The sequence below is a fragment of the Astatotilapia calliptera genome, chromosome 12, assembly GCF_900246225.1.
Source record: "Astatotilapia calliptera chromosome 12, fAstCal1.2, whole genome shotgun sequence".
Classification (NCBI taxonomy): domain Eukaryota; kingdom Metazoa; phylum Chordata; class Actinopteri; order Cichliformes; family Cichlidae; genus Astatotilapia; species Astatotilapia calliptera.
The window spans coordinates 22,464,887-22,490,746 of NC_039313.1; the positions used below are offsets into that span (position 1 = coordinate 22,464,887).

Below are 25,860 nucleotides of genomic sequence, written 5' to 3' on the forward strand. Positions count from 1 at the left end.
TCTGATGTGCTTGGTTATCCATAATAACATTATTCATAATTTATTATGGTAATATATAATAATGGCTGCATAGTGTGACTATGGGTGTGAGATGCGAAAAAGAAGAGAGGCGAATGCTTAAAAAGAAAAAAAAAACCCAAAAGGATAATTTTAATGTTAAAACATTTGAGCAACAATTATTACACAGGTATGTGTATTGCGATAGCATGGGATCTGCATTGACAGTCCCTGATTACAGTACAGTAGCATCAGAAGTAAGGGCTTCAACCTGAAAGGCACCAGCATCCAATCACAGTCATCATAATGCCAGAAAAGAAGAAAAATAAAATAAAATAAGCATTTCACTTCACAAATATATGTAGTTTGTATTCTACAAGCTACAGACTCTATTTGGACATTTGAATGCATCGCATGACAAGTACAAAAGAAAACTAATGACATCAATAATAATTCATCTGGCTCCTGTAGTGGCTTAATAAGACCTCTCATTCCATTTGTAATATTATAAAAGATCCCCAGACAAATAAAACATACACTGTACCAAAGAAAATACATACAAACATGCTACATGATGGAATTTGTTGAACTAATCAAGAAAGCACTCCTCAAATGGAAGGACAAACAATAAGAATAAAAATAACAATAATAATAATAATAATAATTAGGACTCTATCCTACGAGAAATGTTGTGCTTCCATGTCAACACCAGGGGGTGTAATTTTAAGTCATGTGTCCACACATCACATTATTCCCTGATTTAAAAAAAAAAAAATGCAGTCCAAACAAAACTGGCACTCTTGGCATTTGAAGACAGTCGTTGAGCTTTAAAGTATTACTGAACAGCAACACAAAGAATCTGACGATGTTAATTCAGGTAGTATTGAAAAACGTAGAAATTCCCCTCTGCCACAAAACCGTCAAAAGGCACGGACTTTTACTAAACATAAATCACTGTGGTCAGAACACCCAGTAGTGTTTAAACAGTAAGTGAAAAAATGTTACCACGTTATCGTCTAAAAGGTTTTACCCTGTTATGTTTTCAAGCGTTACTAAGAAACAACACAAATGCTGAGATTTGCTTGTGTATTATGGCCTCGACAAGGTACTATAAAGGTATATTGGTGCATTTAATTGCAATGTGTGTGTTTCAACACAGGAAACACACTGCTTATCCCTACAAGCTCATAACACACCTGATTATACCTGAAGTCCATGGCAAAATGTGTGAAATTAAATAAACAGGCTCTATATTTCTCTATAGTATAGTTTTCTTATTACTCTCTAATAACATGTAACTACACTAGACTTAGTATATCACCCATCTGAAGTTAGTTTGATCTATTTACATGATAATACTGCTGTGTTGTGCATTTGCATTATCCTGGCTGAAAAGCAACTGTTCAAGTGTGCATAAGTCTATGTATGCAATAACAATATTCATTAAAGGACTATTTCCAGAACTTCTTTAAGCGCTAGGAATATAAGGACTTGCGTTCTTCCCATTCTCTTCATTTGCAAGGGAAGTCTGCGATGCAAAGTGAACTTATGCAGTGTTTTTCAAACACTTTATGGGTACATGGTTTCCACTTGGACGGCAGATTCTTTCAAGAAAAAAGAACATTTTTTTGACAACAGACAATAAAGTTGAAGAAGAACTGAACTTCCCTGAAATAACCCTTAATAAATAACAATCACCTCAGGGAATGAGAGGAGAAGTTCTAGTGTGATTACAGTCAGATTTGTCATGTTTACTTCGTTTACATGTGTAGTAAACTCTGAATTGTGGTCTGGCTGGTTGTCTGGCTCGACAGGATTTGTAGAAAAGGTACAGGCGCCACACTCTGTATGTGCAGTATGTACCTTTGTGTGCACATGTACAGTATGTGGGTGTGTCTCACACCCCGGTGGGGCTTCGGTCTCCAGAATCAGAGGAGGACACGGACACGGAGCAACGCCTTCTCTTGGCCGCGCCGGAGCCCTGGAGCATGCTGGGATGAAAGCCTGGATGTCGCCGGGCGTGTTTCTTCAGGTGGTCGCTCCTCATGAAGCACTTGTCACACATCGGACAGTTGAAGCGCTTTTCGCCTGTGTGCGTGCGATAGTGACGGGTGAGCTCGTCCGATCGGGAGAACTTCTTGCCGCAGCCTGCCCAGGTACACTCAAAGGGGCGCTCACCTGAGGGAAACACACCCAGTTTTTGTTTTTGTACATTTACAACTAATCATATTAACCAACCCAAACCACTCCTTCCTCGCCACAAAATCAATCATGTCATCATGTTACATTTGCACATTTTCTTTCCTTCTAAAAAGAAAACAAACTAAGAGTCGACCTTTTTTTGTGAAATCTATTATAGGACTTACTTTGAGTTTGCTGTGTGTGAACAAATACTCACTTTTTTAATACTTATTTTACAAAACATAAAAAAATCAAAATGATTATAAAAAGTCTCCTGTGGCACCTGCTTTGCATTCACACAAGTATGAGAATATGAAAAACACAGAGACCAACAAACAACCCAGAGGACTTGGAGGCTGTATTCTGCATAGCAACTATCAGAGTGGATGAAAAAACTTATTGTGATAAGAGGAAACAATCAAAATTAAAGCACAGACACACATTTGCGAGATTAATCAAGTGTGACAAGGAGAAGGGGGGTGAAAATAAGACACAGGCTGCGGTCTGGAGCGAAACTAAGATCTGCTGAAAGACTGCTGCTAAGAACAATAACATGTTGACATCGGAGCCGTCAGTCAAGATAGCCCTGAGGTGAAACAGGGCACATTACTCCCTCAACAGCGCTTCCACGTGCTGAGCAGAACCACATGTCAGCTCTTGTTTACAAGCCCACGCGAGGGGAGTGGAGGTGGATGACGTATGAGGAAATGGTGGCGCAGTGTGCGTTACCTCCGGACAAGAACACGTGGGGACAACAGTGTCGCAGTGACCCGCGTGTGAATCACGACCTATTTAATGTGTCGGCAGATGTTCTTCCACTGTTACTCCGACTGCCAGTGCTGTATGATGAAGAGTGGTGGCAGGAACACAAAGCTAAAATCATTAGAGGCGTTATTGGGTCTCATGATGCCCAATGCTCCGGCGTCATTTATTACATCTCAACAATAAAGCTTCGCAAATATGGGCGTCCGCACGTGGTGTTTACCCAAGATCGCACTCTGGCCGCGTGTCCACAGGACGTTAAAACAAAGATTTCCTCCCCCTTGCCTCTCCACCTCTCTGCCAGCCTCTGGTCCAATATGTCCCGGTGAGTCACACCCCCTCCCACAAGTAGGCGATCATGAGACCACCTTTCCTATAATGTGGTTTTGCAGAAACACGTGGTCACGCCCCTAAAAGTCTCACAACACGAGACACAGGTCTGGACTCTTGTCCGTCACGTTTTACTCTTACTTTCTCGGTTAAAAGTCTTACGTCATAAATAAGAAAAATACGAAAAAGGGTCGAAGTGACGCAGAGCTGTTGGTATCGTGTCGCCTAAGCACCCAGCAAGCACCCCATCCCCTCTCACTTTACTTACCGGTATGGACCCGAAGATGGGCTTTAAGGTGGGACGACTTGCCGTACATCTTCCCGCAGCCAGCAAAAGGGCAGCAGTGTCTCTTCTCGGAGCACGGCAGTCTCCCCGCCGCCGCCGCCTTCGTGTTCCGGGGATGTTTGGCTTGGCTGGCCGGAGAGCCGCGGCTGTCCCCGCAGCTCAGGCGACTCCCCCGCTCCGCTTTCTCTTGCGCGCCGGCCTCGTTGCCCCCGAGACATCTGTTTTCTCCGGCGCTGACAGCGTTGGGGCTGCATTTGTTCAAGTCCAGCAAAATCCTCGCCACCATCAGTAAAGTCCTGTTCTCCTGGCTCTCTTTCAGTACGTCCTCCATCCGCCCCGGCGGTGGTCGGCTGGGGACGCGGTCTGCAGAGACGTCGACTTCCGACGACATCACGATCCCTGAAGCAGAGCCGGGAGGACAGAAGCAAAACAATAGATCTTGAGAGGCGAGGAAAAACTATCCGACAACGCGGATACAGTAATCAGTCCGCAGTCCTCCCAGGAAACATGCGGTTAATCATCCACACGTGTCGTCTTCAATGTGACCACTCCGCGCAGACTGCGCTTTTCTTGTCGGGGTTACGCGGAGGATAAATAAACGCGCCGCTCAGGAAAGATAGCGCTTTGAAAATGTTCCCCGGTTCCTCCTTTCTCTAACCTCCTTTCTCTTTCTTCCTCCAGATCCTTTTAATTCTAACGGACGAATCAAAATCACAGCGTTTGCCCACGGCGCTATTGTGTCCACGTCCCTGTGCGCAGACACACACGGGTCAACTTGTCCTATTTTACAGAGAGCAGCACTTTAGTTCAACTCCAAGAAACAATTTCGCGGAATCCCACTGTGTCATAATTAAACTGGACTGTGATTGGATGAGAAGAAACGTGACTCGGTTTTTGGGGGACTGCCTATTGACTAAAGTGAGTGAAAAGACCCTCGACTAATCACAAGACTGGGATTGGTGAAAAGGGCAAGACCACACTCATGTTACCTTCAGGGACTTAAGGAAAATGGTAAATATGGTTGTTAGAGTGTAAAAATGGATTTGAGGAATCATTAAGAAAAATATAAGTCCATGTAGATCTATATGTAGATACGTAAAAGTGTCGTCATTAAAAACAAAAGTCTAACCCTTTGTGATTTTGGATAATAAATACATGGAAAATGAATAATGAACATTGGTTATATTTGGTCAGATTTATAATTACATGCCTTTTTAATAACAAGTTTAATAATAATTACAGATTTCTTTCTCTGAAGTTTAAGTTTTGTAAGCAATAAATGGTGTCCTTTCCTCTTTTCTGGATGATTTGCTTCAGTCACTTGTCTCTTTCATCGTTCGGTGATCCCACCTAATTTGACCTGTGTAATGTGTACAAAACACTTAAGTATCATCCCTGTCATTCTCTTACAGTCAAAGCTTTTCTGGTAATTTCCTACCCTACACAGTAACATACAGCATGCTTTAGCACGAGCCAGCAGATTTTTTTTTTTAAAGATGACACAAAAAACTGTATATGTATATATATGTAAAATTATGAATGATCTGTTATGTATGGAAAAAATGGCTTGTGGTTATAGTTTGCCCCTGTGTTTTTACAGCTGCTAAATATTTACAAGTTCCACTTTAGAGGGCAGAAATATTGACACGTAAGCTTGTTTCGTGAGATAAAGACATCTAAGATAAAGCTACTGTTTTTCTTACAGTCACACTTTTTCCCGTGACTTTATAAAAACATTTTTAATGTTTACATTCTGATAGTTTCCTTAGTTTACGCTCACCCTAGAACTATGTGTTTCTTAATCCTGCCAAATTACTATTCACTGTGAACTAAACGAGGCAGCACCTTTCCCTTGCGCCTCAACATTTTCAGACTACATGTTTCCCACTGTCTCTTAAAAGTTTGCTTAAAAAAAGAAAAAAGAAGAAAAGGAATGAGTATAATACTGCCAGCCCACTTAAGTGAAATAAGACCCCTTTAGTTAAAAAGTGCAGGGGGTGGTTCACTTCTGGTCAGAGTTCCTAGAAAATCCTCAGCTTAGGGGCTGCAGGGATTGAGCAATGTGAGCTCTTGACAGTTCTCCCTGACGTGAACTTTGTAGTCAATAGCTGGACACATGTTCTTCCTTGGTTTTGTTTTTCTGTTTACCCACAGAGAGGTATGGCCCTTCGTTTTTATAGGACAGGACTCGGTGTTCTCAAAATATGGGTTTGAACTTTGCCTGGTGACAAACAACACAAATGCATAATTCAGACGAAGCTTACTGCCCCTCTGCTGCATGGATATATATATATATAGATATAGCTCATATAGATTCATATGTCTTGTGTTGAATCAATATGAAAAACAAGGATTATGAGGGAGTAGGATTCAAGCCAACTGCACAGAAATAACATAACAATAAGTTCTATTTTCTGCATCACAGAATAAAACTGTACAAGGACTTCTTGCTCTTTTTCCACGATCGCCCCATGCTGGAACTCCGCCCCATTTTGCTCCAGCAGAACCCCCAGATTTCCAGGAACAAAAATCTGGTTGAAACTAGGGTCTTGGGCAGATGAGTGTAGTCTCTGCAGCCACCCTCCCACTCCTCCTGCAGCAGAGCTGTAAACATTTCTGGGGAAGAGGAGGCGCTTCCTCGGCTGCCGCAGTTGCTGCTCCCCGCTTCCTCCTCGCACTAACGTGCAAAGAGTTCAATAGTGCACGGTGCATCTGGGTCATGTTGTTGTGGTGTCTTGTACGGCGATTGCGGCAAAGGTTGTTTTTTTTAAAGCGTGTGAGCGCGTGCGTGTCATGTAACCGAGAGGTGGTGGAGGAGGAGGAGGAGGGCGCGCGCATAATCTCAGTACAAAATGTTCTCTTCCACGTGCGGAGTATGAGCTGACGCACCACTGCTGGCCCTCTCCCTTGTGCTAATATAGGCTACCCCGCCCCTCCCCGGTTTCCAAACACTCACAGCCCGGCGGACTACAGGCACAGCGCGGGCACGGCAGGGAGTGTAAAACCTTCACGTTAATATGTAAAACCACGTTTGTATAAACCACAGGTGTCATGCAGGCCCTGGCCAATATGACATAAATATATTCAAGTACTCAGTACTCAGCTGATTACTGAAGAATTTCTATTACAGCTGAAGAAAGCGTGTGAAAACCATTTATACTCTGGGACCAGTTCCAGGCTGTGTTTTTATGGCAGTGTAAGAAGTTTTACAAAGGACAGTCAATGCAGGGGTTTGTTGCCATATCTGCAGAACAGCTTGATGTGCTCCAGTGCCTTATGAGCCTTTGTTGCCTTATGTATCCTACAAAGACTTTTTGTTTGTTTTTGTTTTTTTATTCGATTCTGCTTAAAACTAGAAGCTTTCAAGGTATTCTTCTGTGGGACCAACTCCCAGTTTGGATTCAGGAGACAGACACTCTGTTTTTAAGGTTACACTTAAAACTTTCCTTTTGACAAGGCTTAGTTAGGGCTGGATCCTGAAGCCTGGGTTCCCTTAAGAGGGTTAAGGGTAACCTGAGCTGCTTTTCTCACTCTACTACTGTAAGTCTTTACAATATCGCCCACCAAACACTGGATGTCGGATAGACGTGCAGATCATGTCTATATTGATCCATCACTTGTCACGCCGATGTCACTTTGCGCAGTGGGCAAGCTCCTTGAGGTGACCGCTGTTGTGATTTAGTGCCATATAAATAAAATTGAGGTGAGATACATCATAAGGGAGTCAAAGATGCTGATGTACCTGTAGCCGTTTAACTTCAGAGTTTAAATCATTGTCCCAATCAGATATTGGGGTGTTATAATGTGTAGCGAGTGTAGGAACTTTCATTCTTCTTTTCTGAAGAGGGGAGAAAGTCAGTAGAAGCAAGACACAGGTAGGCAAGAGGAAGGTGGGTGTTAATGGTGAAGATGCAAGGAGCAGTGCAGATGGATGCATTTAAATACCTGTGTTAAACCATCCAAAGCAGCTGGTAGTGGTGAGGGCACTCAGTGTGCTGTCATTCATTGCTTGAGTATCCACATGAATTAAAAACAGACAAGACACAAATCTATTTAATTGTTTATTTAACAATGCATGCCAGACATGATCCTATTCACATTGAAGAATACAGATTTGTATTTGCATCCAAATACTCACTACTTTAATTTCATATTATAATCTCTCTCTATCTTTCTCTCAGTCATCATTACACATCATCTCTGTACACTCTGAGTGGAAGAACTGCATGCATTTAAAGGACATTAAATAAAGTGTGACCAGTAGAGGGATAAGTCCCTTTTAGTCGAACAACATCAGAAGTTATTGCAGAAAAAACATGTGCGTGATACTCTAAAGCTTACGAGTCACAGGTTTCATAGGAGGGAAGCAAATCTGTTGATTATTATTATCACATATGCTCATGATTCCCCAAAACTTTAAGAGACAGTGTAGTAAAATATTTAAAAAATACTGTACATTAAGATTCTGTTGGGTTGTGTTGTGTTGGCATGCCTCCCAGTTATTAGTGTCATCTACACTTCTGATTCACACGCAGTTTAATTAAACGCACGTACAAACATACGCACACACGCATGCCTCCTGTCAGTACCTTCCACAACAGTCTCGTCAGCATATCGCAAACACAATCATGTACAAACCTTAACAAGTTTCTACATGCTTCGGACTTGTATGCTCTCTCGTATATGAGGATAAGGAACTTTGAAAAGAATAAAAGAGAATGTAAGGTCAAATAGCAGGGCATAAACTTTCATTCCAACGCGGTCATTTTGTTTTCTGACTGGCCCTGCAACGACTGAGGTGACCTCTGCCTAGTTAATCCCGTCTGCAACAGCTGTGACTCAGCGTGTTTCCATTTGGTTAGACAGAGTTTGGTTTGGTTCAAAATGCAAGAGTCAACTAAGCATGACTGCAAAGACATTCCTCACTTTTGTTTGTACTGTTGGTGTTTTCAACTTTTGTGGTAGAACAAGTTGATCAGGTATGAAGACATTCATGCATTGTATTGCCATTTCTGAACACCTAAACACAAAAATATATAGTTTTTCTATGATCAAAAAGATTCTGGGTTAGACTCATTAAGCACAGTGATTATACTGGACTCTTTCTTTCTTTCTTTCAACGATTAACTTTCCATCTTGCATCACTGGGGTAATGTTGTCCCTGAGCACTGACCTTCATCTTTAAACTATGCTATGACTTACATATGTGTTGAGGAAATTAAAACTCTCATCTTTTAGGTTTGCCATCCAGCCACTGCACACAATTGGGGTTAACTGCAACTTCTGTTGTGATTACAAAGTTAAAGGGACAATCTCCAGATTCTACCTAGAAAAGTAACTGGTCACGTGGTGTGGCGCTTTGCCCAGGACCACAGTTGTTTAATGTCTTTTGTAGCTCGCAAATTAAGAGACATCACCTGGGGGCTTTTAACAGTCCTGGATCATTAGATTTGGGTAGTACCACATGATTTAATCCAATTCGAGCAAGAAAGACCAGTTACTGCAATGACACCTACTGTTTATATCACATCCTCACCCTCGTTTTCGTGCGCAGGTTTGTTTGTTTTTTTGTCCTCCAAAGCTATTGTTGTCAGTGAGATCTTTTATGTGTTCTGGTGAAGAAATTCAAATAAATACCCATACAAGCAATGATACAGTTTACAGATAACAACAATTCCCCCACTCTGTACATCAGATGTGTCCAAAGAGAACAACAAATGTCTGTGAGAACATAACCACTGATTTTTTGGCCTCTTCACAACAGAAGACAAAGATGAAAAGAGGAAATTCACAGATTTATGAATCACTTCAGTCCCCACATACTCCATCCATGCCCAAAAGGCACCCTAAGTTTGGTATACTGGCAACTATGTATTGCCTTGTCAACATTAGAAAATTCTCATAAGCTGGTTGATAAAACATACAATAAAAACTACTTTAAATACTTTAAATATGATCGAAATGTACATTATATCAGACAAGTCTATATATTTAATAAATAATATAATACATCGTCATTTAGTGCATGTAGATGGTCATCTTTTATTAAATTGAAAAGCTTAATTAGAAAATACTCGACAAAAATATCACTGAGAAGATATAAATATTGATTTTTGTAATTCAAACAGGCATTTACTGCAATTATCAATAAGGAGCAAGAAAATGTCAATAAATAGAATCAATCTCAAAAGAAGAGCAACATGATTAAAACTGAATCATAAGAGTGAGAAAATATAAAAACAAACATTAAAAATCAGTAAGAATTCTATTGATTGAAGCTATTTTGTCTTTACAAAGCTATCGGAAAAAGACATCTTCTTTTTCAGACTTCTTTCTTTACAATAAAAAAAATGAGAACTTTTTTAAAAACACTGATCTGGCTTTCATCTTTTAATATTAATGACCCTATGTTTCCTCCTTCATGCCGCTTTAAAATGCATGCCTTTCTTAATAAATCTCAGCTAGAATGTGTATACTTGGCAACTCATTCCGAAGCTTTTCCAAATATAAATCAATCAGAAATAAATTCAAGGTCCTTCAATATGATCTGTATGCTTATTTCAACATTTGTTTTAGTATTAGGCAACTGCTTTTTTGTGTGTTTTTTAAAATAAGCCTCTTTTTGCAGTGACCTGCTTTGAATTCAATTAAAAAAAAGAATGAAAGGAGAAAAACAAATGGATGACAGTTATTGGATAGATGAAGGACGGATCTGTTAGGTGCAGGCGGATGTAAAAACCATTTCAAAAATAATGCCACTGCCGAAACCTGAAGGAAGAGGGCTGGGCTACAAGAGAGCTACGATTCTTGGAGTGAAAAGATTTTTGGTGTCAGGTGCGGGCAACTAAGGTTCACATCAGGTTTGCCCAGCAAGCGTTGCTTCCCACACAGGCTCATAACGCCCCCTTGTCCCCATCTATTGCAATTGCACTTGTAAAAGCTCTCTGGAGTCAGGTATAAACTAAGGTATCTCTCCAAGTGATATGTAGGATTTCACTGACCAAGTGTGTGCGCGGATAAACATGAGGATGTCACCATACGCGGAGCGCCTTTCTCTTTCACGCCCTTACATGATGCCTCAGGACAGTGCCTCAAGCACGGCCGCAGGAGATACATGGTGGCATGCCGACTTTTTGACTGCAGTGTGTTCAAATGCTGCTTTGTTTCTGGCAAAGATGAGTGCTTTAGCCGTTTCCTCTCTGATGCTACAATATACAAACAGAAGAGAAAGAACTGTATCCTTCAAAAATGAAATATTTATTTATTATGTGAAAGATTGAGTACTTAGAGGTAATTTGAAGTGCAGTGAAGTCCAAAGACTTCTGATCTCTTCACAAAGTGGCCAGAAATGTTAGTGTCTTTCTGGGTTGAGTTTATGCGAGTTAGGATTATATGAAGCAGGGAAAATGTATTTGAAGGTAAGGTTTTGCAGTAGTAATGACTCTATGTTGGCAAAAGAGGTGGGTGTCATTTCTTTCTTTCTCCTCTCCCTTGGCCTCTCAGACTTGACAGTGTCTACCATATAAAGCTGCTAGGAGTAACAGTATACTTTGTGTGTGACTAGTGTGACTGATATGTGATGTAACACAGTGAAAGATGTCTACTTGAAGTAAAGGTGGTGGGTGGAAGACATACAGTACGAATACACCTTCCATTGCCATAACACCAAACTGAGAGTTACTTAGCTACAAGAGGTAAAAACTAGTCTAGATTCATAGCTCTTTGTTTTGACTGGTGTACAGTAGGACCCCTATATCTCCAATCCTTCTCTGCAGATTCATGATTCAGAGTAAAGCTGCCCTTCAATACTGACTATGAATACATTTTTCTAATCTGAGATATAATGCGGGGGAAAAAAACAACCTTAGATCTCGTCCAGATTAGCATCTAAGGGCAACTTCACCCTGCTATCACTTTAGCCCTCGGCCCTCACAATACTCCTCTCTGGTCCTAACAGTGTGCAAGTGCACTTACACATCCTTGTCACGTGTAGTTTTGTCTATCGAAGCTGCGGAAAGCCGACGGAGCTGCCAGCTTCCTCATTGAGAGGCTGTCAGTTTTGGCTGTGTCAGGTCTTGCTCCAGACTTGCTCCTGAGGAAGGGGTTTCTGGTTCCTGCCAGACCCCGCCCCCCAGGCCCAGGCCCCCTGTCTGCCCCCAGACCCGGTCCTCTCTCCATCCTCTCACTCACCGACAGGCTCTTCCGGTGCGGAGGAGCCAGCGTGAGCGAAGGATGGGAGTCGTCTGACGAGCAGCTGTTTGCTCGCTCCAGCTTGGAGAAGGGGGAGCAGAGAGGGGCCCCACTGGGGCCACCTAGGACCCCTAGCCGAGGGGTATCAGGGGGTGGAACCAGGTCATCAGGGTCCTCAGGATCAGACTCTGTGTGACTAAGCTCTGCCTCTCTCTCTGGATGAGAGGAACCAACGTCCGACGGCTTATCAAAGGGGAATGAAGTGGAACCTCCAGGTGACTGCGAGCGTTCTGCGGGGGTGTATGGAGATGAGACGCAGCGTGTATCGATGCAGTCAGTGATGCTGGTGTACTCCGCGGCCTTTACCTGGACTCCGGCCCCAATCCCACCATAACAGCTTCTTGGTGTGAACATGAGGCTGTGTGACTTGACCAGAGGAGGCTCATCCAGGAATCCTGTGCCTGCGGTAGAGAGGTAGCGACTGCTCTTAGAACGTTCGAGCAGCCCTGCTGAGGGAGGTGGGGATGGTTCCATATCCCAAGGAGGTAAAGTGCTGTCTGGTAAGAGATGTGCTGAGCATAATGACAAATCAGCTGCAGCACTATCATCAAACATAGCTCCAGCAGTTCCGCTGCTGCCTGCACCGCCCTCCGAGTGCCTGTCGCCCAAACCGCTGGTGGCAGCACTGCTGAACTCCCGGCCTCCAGGCAGCACCGTCTCTATTATATCTGACTGCAGCGAGGAGTCTCTCTGGAGAGGTGGGACCATACGGAGAGGATCTAGAAAGACCTCCGCAGGCCCCACCTCTTCAGACGTTGAGACATAGATATCAATGCAGGATGACGGACGGTGCTGCTGGGAGACCGATAACGTCGCCAGTGGGAGGGGCTTAGACTCCTTGGGGCCGGCAGCTGAGGACACAGATTGTGAGCTGTTGGCTCTGTGGAGACTGAGGGAGCGGTCTTTGAAGAAACTTTCAGCTCGCTCAGCTCTACTTCCCCGTTCAGCAGCACGACCAGCTCCAACATAAAATGAATGACTTCTGGTCCGTGTTGTTATGCCAGTGGGCGAAGGAGGAGACATGGAACCCTCAGCTGTTCCCTCTAGAGCCTCCTGGAGGCGGTAGCAGTTCCCCTCTGTGCTGTTAAAGCTGCTTTGACGGAGAATGTATGCGGCTTCAGGGCACTCAGCCTGGCGGAGTATGTATGCAGAGTCTGTGCAGTCAGACGAAGTCCGAGAACGTGCTTTTTGGACCTCCCCGCGCTCGACACCAGTCATGCGCTCCAGCGCTCCAGTAATTCGTCCAATTAGCTCTTCCATTTGGGCCAGACGAATATCAACAGTCTGTAGTGATGCCTTCATGAAGTGTTCCCTCTCATTGACTTCCTCTAAACGCATCGCCATATTCTCCACCCTGACAGAGGAGACAGAAATGAGAGAAAAACATCATAAAAGCACTGGAGGGGGTAGAGTAGAGAAGCGAAAACAGTGTGTGTTCTTAGCTACACATTTCTGTACGCCAAAGGAAATTCTAAATTCACTTTTGTGTTATCAGATTGATCAGCTTCTTTTCTCTCTTTGCCCTTAGTTTCTTTTGCTAGAGTGCGCTGGGCTCTCTTGGCCATTGTACAGAAAAAGAAAAATGGAAATAAGTATTGAAATATGTTCTATATTTCTATTGTTTGATGGTTTTAATACGGACACTGCTTTTGAGTGCAGCCATGTCTGACCTTTCAGAAGTGACTCTGATTCTCTCATCATTGGATGAGTGGAATCTGTCATCTTTCTCTCTGAAGTACTCCTCTATACACTGCTCCTCAAAATCATGGACTTTCTTCAGTTCGTCTTCTGTGATGAAAAGCTCTGTGGATGAAAGGGATTGAGTGTGTTAACGCTAACTATTCAGAAATACTGAAGAGATTTCTTTTTTCGTAAACAGACACTTTTATTGCACTAAAATGGAATAAATGTAACGAGTTCTATTACAAAAAGCTTGTTATTGTATGTGTGCAACTCACTCAGTCCATAGTCCCTTTCATCGTCATCATGCTTGCGCCATCGACAACACAGGTGCTTGAGGACCATAGTTATGTGGCTGAATATGATGAGAGGTGGAGGAAGGACCGGACGTTCATGGAAGGTCATAATGAGCTGGTAGCGCTGAAATTTCCACACCTGGTTGGAGATGGACTTGACCTCGAAGAATGTATTACTACAGACAATCACAGATAGAGACGCCATACAAGCCGAGAAAGATTACATCTGCTGTAAGCTAAAATAAACCGAATCAAGAGAGTTTTGAGGAGAAAATCTGACTAAACCTTCAGTTTAACTGTTGTGTCTTATATTGTCTGCTTTTTTTGTAATAACACTAATGCAGAGAAGAGGACGACTGCATTTGCTTCATTGATTATATAAAAGAGCAGCAACCGACCATTAGTCTGATAATGTCCATGTGGAAAAACCACCATCCCATTATGATACTATAATTAGCTACCAGCCTCAGTGCCCAAATAAAAGTTACATGTGATGCCATTTTTTTGAATATGAGGGAAAAAAACATCAATAAAAACAATTTAATATTGCTAAGATGAATCCTCATCTTTGTCATCCTTTCTTATGAGAGCTAGAGGACAAGAATAAATAATTTCTGCCTTCATGCAGCCAAAAATAACTGAGTTTTGTGCTTCGCTGCATTTCTAAAACACTGCGGTGTCTACTTAAAGTGCAAAAGCTAAAACTATTGGAGGGTTTTACATACTTGAACACAGCAATGAGCAGGTTAACCAGGAGTATGTTGGCCACCAGCAGATAGCAGGCCATGATCGCTGGAACAATCCAGGCACCCGTCTTGCACGGAGGCAGAGCCACCACCACACCGTCCTCTGTAGTGATGTTCTGCCCACAGGGGGCTGCGCATCACCACAAAATAAATACAAACAAGCGAACAAGTTACTAGAAGGCAAACTATATCTTTAGATAAAGACATCCATTCATCATTAATAATATTTCAGAAGAATGTTTTGCACAAAAAATAAATGAAATACATGCAGACACATAATAACAGATAACAAACAGACGATGCTGTATATAATCAGAGTTAAAATAAAGCAAAACTAAGAAAATTGAAGAAACTATCAAACATTCAAATGTATACTCGATCAACTAAAAGAGACAAGCAGACCTCAAAATATATATATATATTTTTTTTTTTAAAAAAATGCACTTTTCCTTATTTTGCAAACAAACAAGAAGCATAATTCATCATTATGCTTCTTTTCTTAAAGTGGCGGTAGGAGAGAGTGGAAATCATAATGGTAGGGGTTTATGTACACAGATGTGCATCTGATAACAAAATACACACATACACAGAAAAAAAACACATTTGTCATGTGTCACCACAGTTTGCGTTTACAATATATTTAAACATGTCGTCCGTGTTTAAAATATATTGTCACATATGCGAGCCATAGCTTCATTCAGCAATGGTTGACTGTTCTGAATCATTTGAGATGTATTTAGAATGTTTTTTCCATCTGTGATGGTTCAGTTGCTGTGGCTTATCTGGGGAACATTCAGCATTTGTTGTTGGTTTGTTTGCTTTTGAGATTCATTCTACTCATACTCATCATTGCTTGGTGCTCAATTGTTTCACGCAATGCAGCCCAAAGACAGAGAACTGAAGTAATTTTTCCATTTAATTTTTTTTAACCTTCCAAAAAATTTGGATTTAAAAACTCTGACAACTGAACCACTTGAAAAAACAGATTATAGATGATGAGAGGTGGTTAATAAATATGTTGTGGTGCTGATGTGTGGATGCTTTTGTTTTTATTCCTGCGTGATGTTGTATTAGCTTTTGAGTCTCAGTGCTTAGTCACGTTAAATGTCGGATTTATCGGCTGAAATATTTCTCCAATGTTGCAATTGCTTCGGTGAGAAGCTGAGCCGGCGTAAGGGGAGGGTGACATGGTTTAATGTGACAGATGGAGTTGTCATGGCAGGGTCACTTCTTCAAATGGGACGAATTAAAAATCGAATAACAACGAGAGGATAAGAAACATCAACGGAATATCAAATTTTAAACTTTGATATTTCCTCCTGATGTGAAAGCCTGCCAAAAACAAAGACCAGACACATTTGAATAGTGCTGCTGCCATGTAACATTACCATTTGCCAGCCAGTGCAAAAATTTGTGAGTCTAAAGTTGCTTGCAGGATATGGCCTTAGGTCAAGCTACTAGTTGTCTCAATAAAAGATCTGGAGAAGACTGATAGTGTCAGGGAATCAGGAGTTTTGGATTCTTTTAAAATCCGCTCTGTTATTTGTAGAAAACACTGCTGATATTCAGTAGCTGACCCAAGATGCCAACACATGAGGGCAACTTCAGCCTTAGAGCATGGAGCTGCATGCACACTTTTGTATCAAGTGGTCCTCTAGTGGTAGCAGTGGGCATGACATGGCATTAATGTGACGATGATGAAGGAGAGGTGGGAGAGGTAGATGTGGTTAAATTAAGTTCTATAGCTATAGATTTACTGGGATTTTGACTGCATTGGGCAATGTGGGATGGACCATTATTACGCCAGGTTCCATGAGTGCGTAAGTAATTTTCGACCAGCCAGAGTTTTTCATTCAGCCTTTGCTGTACCTTCCTACTATGCATATCTGAAACAAAGAATGAAAACATTATTTCAGATCTCTTCTCTTTGGGCCACTCCTCACATTCTGTACACACCACCAAATATTACCACACAAAAAGATAAGAACGGAGCAGCACACAAAACGCACTCTCACTCTCTGGACATTTCCACATACACACTTCTCACAGTCTATTTATAATTTATTGAGTCAGAATGTCACTCTCTCTACATGACTGCAGATGCAATTAGTCTCCGAGGAAAACAGTTTTATTATGTATGTGTTACACACACACACTCACACACATGCGTGCGCACATAAACATCTTCAAGTAATAGTTCAAGCTGTGAAGAAATGAGTGAAAATGAAATCTAATTTCATACTGAGACTGGTGTTTTCAGTAATACTGCTTCCGTCATTCCTCCCTCCTTCCTCCTTACAAAAACGCATTTTGTCTAACAGCTTACACTCTCGCCCCTGAACTTACGGTCAATCTGGTCGGCAAACACCTCTCCGTAGATCATCCAGTAAGGCATGAAGAAGATGTTCCTGGCTAGCATCCAGGATGGGTCTTCGTTAGGGTTGAGAATGGCCTGACGTGCCACCCCAAAACTCATCAGCACCACCAACATGATGATCACAAAATACATCATGTCGATCATCTGACAGAGGGAGAGAGGAAGAGGAGAAGGGAAGAGGTGAGTGGTTAAAGGAAAGAGAAAACGAGGACAGGATATTTTGAAAATAATGACACTGGATGGGGAAATAGGTAATGAGCGTGTCTGTCACTGCAGGAAAATCAGTTGGTCTGCATTTGCATTTTTTGATTAGTATTCTTCCCAGTGTAAGTTGGTCAACTGAAATTTAATTTAACTTGTTTTGGAACGAAGCCTGAAGTCAATATTTTAAATGCATTTAATTTAGAGCAATCTCTGAGCACTTTCAGGGCTGAAGGGGACACTCTCCCTTTGGGCTTATTTATCCTTCGAACACTTTTGTGCATTTTTTTGATGCACTCAGACTGTCGCTCATCTTGCATTCAGATACCCTGTTAAAGCAAACTTGGAGCTACAGCTGTCACCAAAGTTGTTATTACTAAAAAGAAAGAAAAGTGCAAGGCACACTAATAAGCAGAATAAAGCATCAAAACTAGTAAGAACACAGTTGATACTTTTGGCTGTAACTACAATGCAATTTTTACATTTCTTTATTAGCTTTATTAGCCTGCATAGATAAGTGCTTGGCACCAAAAGATGGTTAAACCTGAGCCCAAGTAAAAGCAATGGCGGTGTAATTAAAAAAAATGACTCAATTACTCAGATAATAAGATAAATCTAAAAAGATTTATATTAAATTAGGTGAAACACACTCATTTGTTTTTACTGTATGTGGACAGGAAGTGCTTGCATGTGTAGTCAGTCCCCTGAGCTTGTTCAGAGCCAGAAAAAAACCCTGTTTATGCCTGTGAACAACGTTGACTTCAAACCTGCTCATCACGTATGCAAATTATTTGAGTAAATCACTGTCAATTTAAGTAACTCTAACTAACTGCTGATTTTCATATCAAAGAGTCTGCGTCCAGAGGTAAACAGGGACATGCCCAGGACAGTCGAGGATCAGAAAGATACAGAACTGGCTCTTTGATCCCCCTCCCCCCGTTGTTTTATCTCCATGTCTGTATCGGCTCTGATCTTGAACTCTCTACGATCAAACAATAAAGTTAAGAGGCACAGAAGCTTGTTTACCGCTTACAGATTAAACCTTTGCAATCATCAAACTCAGTAAGCTGTTACAGTCAGTATACTGTAGATGATGTTGGGCAAAGTCAGAGGGTAAACAGATAGGCATGAAGGCCAGATCATGGAAGGAAAATATGAAAAATACTGCAGATTATAATAGGGATGCCTAAACACACAGAGTTGACTTCCCCTTCCTCTTCTCACCATCTTGCCGATCATCATCACATAGGGACCCAGGTACTTGTTGACGCCGAAGATGTCGAGCAGCCGGATGTACCAATAGATGATGTTGACACAGTAAATCACCCGTCCATAACTCATGAGCGGTGGCTCCTGGAGACGCAGCACCATGCCGACAGAGAATATGAGGATGGCCATGAGGTCTGTGATGTTCCAGTATTCCTGAAGCCACACCTTCACCTTCTGTAACAACTTTCCCGGCTCAGACATCAGGATCTAAACAGCAATCAGAGGAAAATGAACAGAAATGTGGATGCTGTAATGCAGAGATGACAGAAAATGGCATTAATTAAATACAGACGCTAAAGGGTAAAATAAACAGTGACTCTAAAAAGTGACAAAAATAGCACAACAGAAAAATGCACTCTATCACAACCACCATAAGAGGGCAGCATGAGTTCACCTATCGGAGAATCTAACAGCTCAGAATGAGCTGACACAATGATGAATGCATTTCATATACTTACAGTAAAAACAAAGCCACAGAGGATGAACATAATATGGCCACATACCTTTATATTCTATTCACTTTACTCTTTTGCTTTCATGGTTTTCCCATTTCTGTGGCCTGCCTGCATCTCCACTACCAAACACTCTTTTACATCTATTTCTCTGATATATGTACATTTTACCTATTTGCTATGAGACTTAGATGATATGGACATCATGATTAGCCTTTGCCCTCCACCACTGAACTCACTAAATAAGCTGCCGGAGACACTTTGGGTCTTCAGTTGGCTGGCCGGTAGGGAAGACTTGCTTAGAGAGGTCACTACAGGTCTACATTTATAGTCTATTGTACCTCTCTCATCTTCTCTATGCCATTGGTGAAGATGTAAGCGATAACAATCCACTCTTGAGGAGAAGGCCACAAGTCCATCTTGACCAGGACAATGTAGTTGAACAGCATCAGGTAGCCCACATATGCCATCTGCATAGTGATGCAACAGCAGAGAAAAATCAGCATGGTTATGAGTTTGTGCGCTTCAGACACATTAGCAAACTTTACACGAATGAAGATCAATTATCTCTCTGCAAACAGATTCAGTGAAAGGGGGTTTGCCCAAATTAAACACATATTGAGTGAAGTCCTGACCCTCATTGCAACTCCCATTAATGCAGTTTTCAGGCTTTGATAAAAGATATTTGGGGTCAAGGTACCTCCATTATGTGTCTCCTGAATCTTTTAAAAAACATGTTGGCTTTCTGGTTTATACGCATATTTTTTCCATCTGCAAAACAAGCATTCTACCGGTGTTCATTCTACACATGCACATTTGCTTCACACAATAGCTAATTATTAAACCTGGACAGCACACATCAGGTCATAGGTATAAATCTAAATTGGGAACAAGACTAAAAACTCCATTTTGGCTCAGAGAACACATCTGCAATAGTTGAAAGGCACCACAGAGTATTTCTCTTTAACCTGAAGGGCAGAAAGGAGAAGTGGGGTAAGACGGTGGGGGGTGGAGAAGAGAAGGAGAGCGAATAGCCAGAGAGAGGAAAACAGGATGAAACAAAGAGCAGTGAAAATATTTTCTCTGCATAAATAAACAGCGAAATCCCTGCCGGTGCTAAAGAGATGTTTTCACTGGGCAAGCAAATTGAGGCAACCCAAGATAGGGTAAGGAAAAATAATAAATGAGCCAGAATCAAACAAAGCACACACGCTCATAGGCAGATACTGTACCACACAAGCTATACATAAACAGTTACAGATTCTACATGTAAGCTGCTCTATTAAAACAGATAATTGAAAAATCCAAAGCTTAATTTAATATTTATATATTGTAGTAGTTAACCTAGTGGCAATGGCCCAGAAACTTTAGTCAATATTCACACTGTCAATAAAAAGCCTTCTTGTGTGATTCAATTCCTTACCCACCCTCATCCTCCTATACTTTTCTCTCAATGCTGCTTCCATCAGCCTCCAGATCTACTTCATACTATACTTTCCCACACCGTCAAGCCAGGCAATGTCAGGTTGGAACGGGAGGTTAATGACAATGGAGGGAGCGTGAAAGTAGAGGCTTTTGATGCTGTTGCAGAAATACAGTAAGCAGTGACAGTAGCAACAGGAAGCAGAGCATGTAGGTGGTGCTGCTGAAACTGACACTGACCGTATGGAACCAGAACTTGACAATTGGTGCATTGTAGAACTCGTATATCTTGCGTCCCATGGGGATAAGGCGGTGGCGGTTCTGAACCTCCTCAACATCCTTCTTTCTGGATGTCTCTGTGGTTACTTTGCCCAGCATTGCCTGGGCGAATGCAAACCCCACATGGAGCGAGGGAGGAAGGAGTGAGAGGTGTGAGGATTTAAAGTATAGAGAGTGTGGGAAGAGGGAAATGTGATGGATGGGAAAGGTGAGGGAGGAGGAGTCGGTAGAGATGCAGAGGAAGGATGGATAGGAGGATGAGTATTTGGGATGGAGGAGGAAGAGTTGAATAACAGAGAAAAGGGAGAAGGGGGGAGAGGGTTAAATTATGGGCTACAGCACTGTTTTAATATCATAATTAAAGAAGCAAGCACAAGCAATGCAATCATTCCAAAATGTGAAATGTGTGTTTGAGGTGGAGTTTGGGTGAAGGCTGGAAGGCTGGTAACAGAGTATTACGCAGACATGGACACTCATGGATTGTGTCTCAGACAACAATTAGGAGGCAAAAAAGAGACAAGGTACTGACAGGAAGAAGACAGAAAAAAGGAAAGATAAGACATAGATATCTCACTTCAATCTGTGACACATTTCCTTATCCATGAGAGAGGGTTCGGAGCCCACTTTTTTATGGGTCATGGTCTTAATGTCAAAGCAACACCAGACCTCTGAGAGGAATTGTATTCTAAGTCAACAAGCGTAACAGACCTGGGCAACGTTTAAAGTTTTAAAGCTGGTCTAAATGGTTCAAATATGCAATGAGGAGTCGGTGTACATCCCAGGGCGTTGAATAGGTAGACTCGTCATAAAAACCACCTCTATGAAATTAGAAGAAAAGGAGCACTTTTAGTAAGAACTAGAGGATTTCTATTTTGTTTTATGCCCCAAATATGTGAAACATATAGAGCTAAAGTTTTCTCCAAGGCACACACAGACAGGGCCTTCAGGATGAACAAATTCAGACGCCAGTGTGTAAATCACACCATGCCTTAACTGCACTAAACATGCATTTTAGCTATCAGACAGGCTTTTACATCCATTACAGTGTGTTCTATGCCAAGCATCTGATCATCATATCACGAAAATACAATCTCCCTCTGTGGTGTAGCAGTCCGTGTATATATGTATGAATCTTTGTGTGATTCATAAGTAAGTGACGCTGCATTTGTGCAGTCAGAAGCCAGGGCAACAGGAAGGGGCTCTTTACAAGTACATTCTCTAGCAGCGGGGAATCTTTGTTTAACGCCAGAGTGCCTCAAGGACTGCAAGTGTAAAAAAAAGACCCGTTTCGTGAATGTTTGCACTGGCTTGCTGGCTTGCTCAATGCAAGATGGAAAATATGCACAGTGGTGCTGGAAGGCATTCAACTTCAGTTCAGCCGCTTCACGCGACAGCCACGGATTCAGTTTGTGCATTGAAATTGATTTTCAAATTCCAGTCTTCATTCGAACACACAAGCTGGATCCTGGCATCGTCGCTAGAACTGACCTGGACTGAAATGGAGCGAGTTCTAATTCTTCGGTACTTTTTGTGTCTATGCAGATGGACCAACTCTTCTGCTGTGAGCTGGGAGAAGGTGCTCAGACTTTGCATGATTTAAGCTCTGCAGCAGCAGGCGGACATGGTTATATAATGCAAAAGCCTGGGCCTCCCATGCTCAGCAGCTGCCATGCTGAGTGGTATGCTGCAGCAAGCCATCACTGATGGTAGAGAGTGAGGGGAAGCAATTGGCTAGCATACAGTACTGTACCTCAATCAGACCTGAGCTTGAAGAAAAAGGGAAAAAGAGAGAAAGAACCAGAGAGGGAGAGAAAGAGCGAGGGGGAAAGAGGGAGGGAGAGATTTGCAGGAAAAAAGATAGAAAGCAAAAGTAATAAAGAAGCAAAGAGAGAGCTGGGCTGAGAATGAGAGAGAAGGGAAGGGGGTGGGTGAGAGAGAAACAGAGGAGAAGATAGACGGAAAGAGAAAGATACACGAGGGAACCCACAAGCGGCGACAGACTGAGACGCTACAACTCCACAATCATGTCTTTGCTGAGACGATGAGAAACAGAAAGGCCAATTTGGCAGGAAGTGTCCAGTTGGCCAGAATAGGGAAACAAATATGTGTGCGTGGAGAACTGTGTGCATATATCCGTGTCTGAGTGTGTGTAGCGTCATCTCATTGTGGACAGCACCGACATTGTTTAAAAACTTGCCCACAAGAGATATTTACAAAAGGAAACAGTGTCAGGGTTGGGTGCAGTTTTAAGATCGAACAAAGCGTGTGTGTTTGTGTGTGCATAGTCTGAATATGTGTATCGATTCTGACTATGCAGGGCTGAGGTGGGTTCTCTCACCACGGAGTTGTACTGCGTCTCACAGTAAGATCTTACTGTGAACTCCATGTCTTCCTCCTCCTTCTCCTTCACTGGTTTTTCAGGCTCCTCCTCCTCCTTTTCCTGCAGGTAGGCCTCCTGATCCTGGGGCATGTAGGACATCTCGTCCTTGTTCTTGAATTCCAGACTCAGGATCGATGGTGGGAGCAGCAGCCCTAATATTACCTGTGTGATCAAATGAGGGAGACAGGAAGTGGATGTGGAAGGAAGAGCTGGAAGTGACAAATCACAGAGTGTTATGCTATAGCACTAATTTCATGAGAGGCGCCATGGAAATTAGGACACAAAGACTCTGGAGCAAAAAAACCTTCAAAATCGCTCTATTTTACACATGTGAACCTCACATAATAAAGCATTTGCTCTCACGAACACCTCCCAATCCTGTCCTGACCTGCTTTTAGCTGAATGACAAAGCTGTGGTATTTACAACAGCTAGTCTAACGGTGGAGGTCAATTATAAAGGCATTAGACAAGGACATGCAGCAAGAATCCCGTGCTGCCAAGATGGATGACGGGGACACACGCATCTCGAGCGGCTATTAAAAAAAATGGCAGCTGTGCTGTAAACACTTCAGCAGCTAATAGGCAAGCAAGAGCAAGTCAAACGTGATCACAGTGGGAAGTAAAGAATAAGAGAAAAAGATGAAAATCAGGGTAATGAGTTATCTTTTTGTTAAGAGTGAATTTTTATTTTTTGTTTGTTTCGTCATAAATATGTTAAGGGCTAAGATTAAAAACGGATTCAATAATTTACCAAAATAGCTGTCAGTAAAGTTAGATGGTTAGATGAGTAGCATGGATTAAATATAGAATATGAAAAGGATCACAGTAAAGCAGGTAGTATCCCCGATTTTATGAGGGTGTTTAAGGCAACCGCACCATTACTTACTGATGTATAAGGTAAGTAAGTAAAGTCTGTTTCTATAGCATGTTTAAAACCAAAGTGCTTCACAGTAAAAAAGAAAAAGAAAGCAGTGTACAGCTTACAGTCCACTGAAATCTTTCCAGTTTCCAGTTGTGATATAAATACATTCAAAAGCTGTGCACACGGATGATTATGACAACATTTTTAACAATGATACTCTCCGTATTTCACAAACTCCTTGATGCATCTCGGTTTGTTTGTTTTTTCCACTTTTTCTTCTGTCTTACTGCTCCAGTGAGTTTGCCTTAGTAGGGCTCTCTCTATCTCTCTTTTGCGCTCTCTCTCTCTCGCTCTCCTGCAAAGGCCAAATCACACTTAAAGCACTTGCAGTATCCTCTCGCTCTGAGATGCTAGAAAGCCGGACCCATCACTCCCCTCGCTCGGTGTATGAATGAGTGTGATCTCAGCCTCAGCAAATCCCAGTGCAACTCTTCAGCATAAATAAGTCTAACCTCTGAACTGAGCAGCTCCCTGCCTATCACTCTACCACCAGATGTCTTGGAGACCCACATGAGCAAATATTGCTCTAATCTTAACCACCAGTCTTAACTAAAAGCTTTTCCTTGACTTAAAAGGGGTGTTCACCGCACGAGCGTCAATGTAAAATACATTGCACTCTGTTTCAAGGGGTTTTTTTGTGACTAAATTAAGGTCAGTTCTCCCGTCCCCTCTGACCTAAAAAGATGGCTTTGAAGGCTTATACTAATTAAGTTGTGGCAGAAGTTCAGCCAGCAGTCCGGCACTGATCACACTGACAGTGTCGAGCTTATTATTGTCCAATAAACCTCTTTTCTCTGGATGGCCATTCCTCCCACCATCACAAGCAACCTTGACTGGGTTGATCTTTAAGTACAGTACATCATTTCACCTACATAAACTCACCTTAAGATGTTAATCTGCTATGAAATAGTGTTGCTGGTCACCCTGGAAGACCAAAGTGACTGAGAACACGAACATTTGATATTACATAATTTTCTGGTATTAACCAATCCAGGTGTAGGTTCAGATTTGTCCATCTGATAAGTAATAGTAATAGTAAGTCTTTGCTAAACTGAGAGGCAGGTGTGGATAGCGTAAGCTTTTTACCGCCAGTGGTGACCTGCCTACTCCTCACAGTCCAGCATGCACTCTAAATCCTGAACAATGACTCATCATAGCCCCTTCAGGTGTTCCTCATTTGACCTTTTTAATTCCCCGTGAACAGAACTTTCTGGATTAGGTTAATTTTTCACTCGTATGGTTCAGGCCAATTGTATGTAGTGAGGATAAACATGCACACAGCGTGCACGAGATGAAACAAGGACATAACTACATTATTGTATATTATGTCCTCATTATAGACTTCCTCCACTTCCACTTGCACACATCTTCTGCAGCCTATAACTCATAAGAGATAGTCAAGAGTTTAAAAAATCTCTGAAGCATGACCAAGCTACGTACAGATTATCCATCTTATAGCTGAAAAATATGCATGCCAGCACTCTGACAGACAAGCTACATCATGGAAATACTGCTTTTAAATTACTTGAAAGTTACGGTATATTTATATTTTATGTGCTATGCTGACTACAGGTAGGTTTTACTTCTTATGCAGGTGTATCACCTACAGAGTAACTGATAGGTATCTCGTTACTTTACAGGCAGTCTGAGGGGATACAACCATGAATCTTTTACACTAGAGAAGGACATTGCTTTTAAATGCACAGACTCTTCTACCCAACCATCTACCCGACGCGTACTACCTTCAGCCCTGAGTTCTTGCGCATGCGCAGGCGCCCCATCCACATGTCGGTCAGCAGCATCTGACTGCAGGTGTGAGCGATGAAATCTCTATGTTTGGCTGCTACAGCCAGCTGCAGGCAGGTGGCATTGCTCCAGTTCTTCAGCTCGTATGTCAGCAGCTTCATGGCCATCTGCTCATCCTGTTTATAGGACTGGTCTAGGAGCTCCACAGCCAGCTGGCCAAACTCTCTGGGAAAATATATAAAGTATGTATACAAGCACACTGAGTCATGAATCAAGATACTTTG

The 25,860-nt window shown here is 42.1% G+C and overlaps 2 protein-coding genes across 15 annotated transcripts in view; both read right to left on the reverse strand.

The window, feature by feature from the left end:
* Positions 1-117: 117 nt before the first annotated feature.
* klf9 (Kruppel like factor 9) lies at positions 118-4,597 on the reverse strand. Its single transcript, XM_026187106.1, has 2 exons — positions 3,539-4,597; positions 118-2,175 (listed from the first exon to the last, which is right to left on the reverse strand). The coding sequence occupies exons 1-2, from the start codon at positions 3,945-3,947 to the stop codon at positions 1,895-1,897; spliced, it is 690 nt and encodes a 229-aa protein (XP_026042891.1). The 5' UTR covers positions 3,948-4,597; the 3' UTR covers positions 118-1,894.
* A 3,007-nt stretch (positions 4,598-7,604) lies between these two features.
* The window catches only part of trpm3 (transient receptor potential cation channel, subfamily M, member 3), a 147,990-nt gene continuing 129,734 nt past the window's right edge, over positions 7,605-25,860 (reverse strand). For 4 of the 14 annotated variants that reach the window (XM_026187092.1, XM_026187093.1, XM_026187098.1 and 1 more), the window contains 11 exons: positions 25,573-25,801; positions 22,903-23,070; positions 20,490-20,630; positions 19,169-19,297; positions 18,331-18,582; positions 16,875-17,049; positions 16,286-16,414; positions 14,508-14,658; positions 13,765-13,958; positions 13,477-13,609; positions 7,605-13,160 (listed from right to left, as the gene is read on the reverse strand). In XM_026187092.1, coding sequence (XP_026042877.1) covers positions 11,540-13,160; positions 13,477-13,609; positions 13,765-13,958; positions 14,508-14,658; positions 16,286-16,414; positions 16,875-17,049; positions 18,331-18,582; positions 19,169-19,297; positions 20,490-20,630; positions 22,903-23,070; positions 25,573-25,801 — 3,322 coding nt within the window. In that variant the 3' untranslated portion in view covers positions 7,605-11,539. Of the gene's footprint in view, positions 13,161-13,476; positions 13,610-13,764; positions 13,959-14,507; positions 14,659-16,285; positions 16,415-16,874; positions 17,050-18,330; positions 18,583-19,168; positions 19,298-20,489; positions 20,631-22,866; positions 23,071-25,572; positions 25,802-25,860 lie in introns of all 14 variants that reach the window. The other 10 variants (XM_026187091.1, XM_026187090.1, XM_026187095.1 and 7 more) reach the window with 3 other exon arrangements.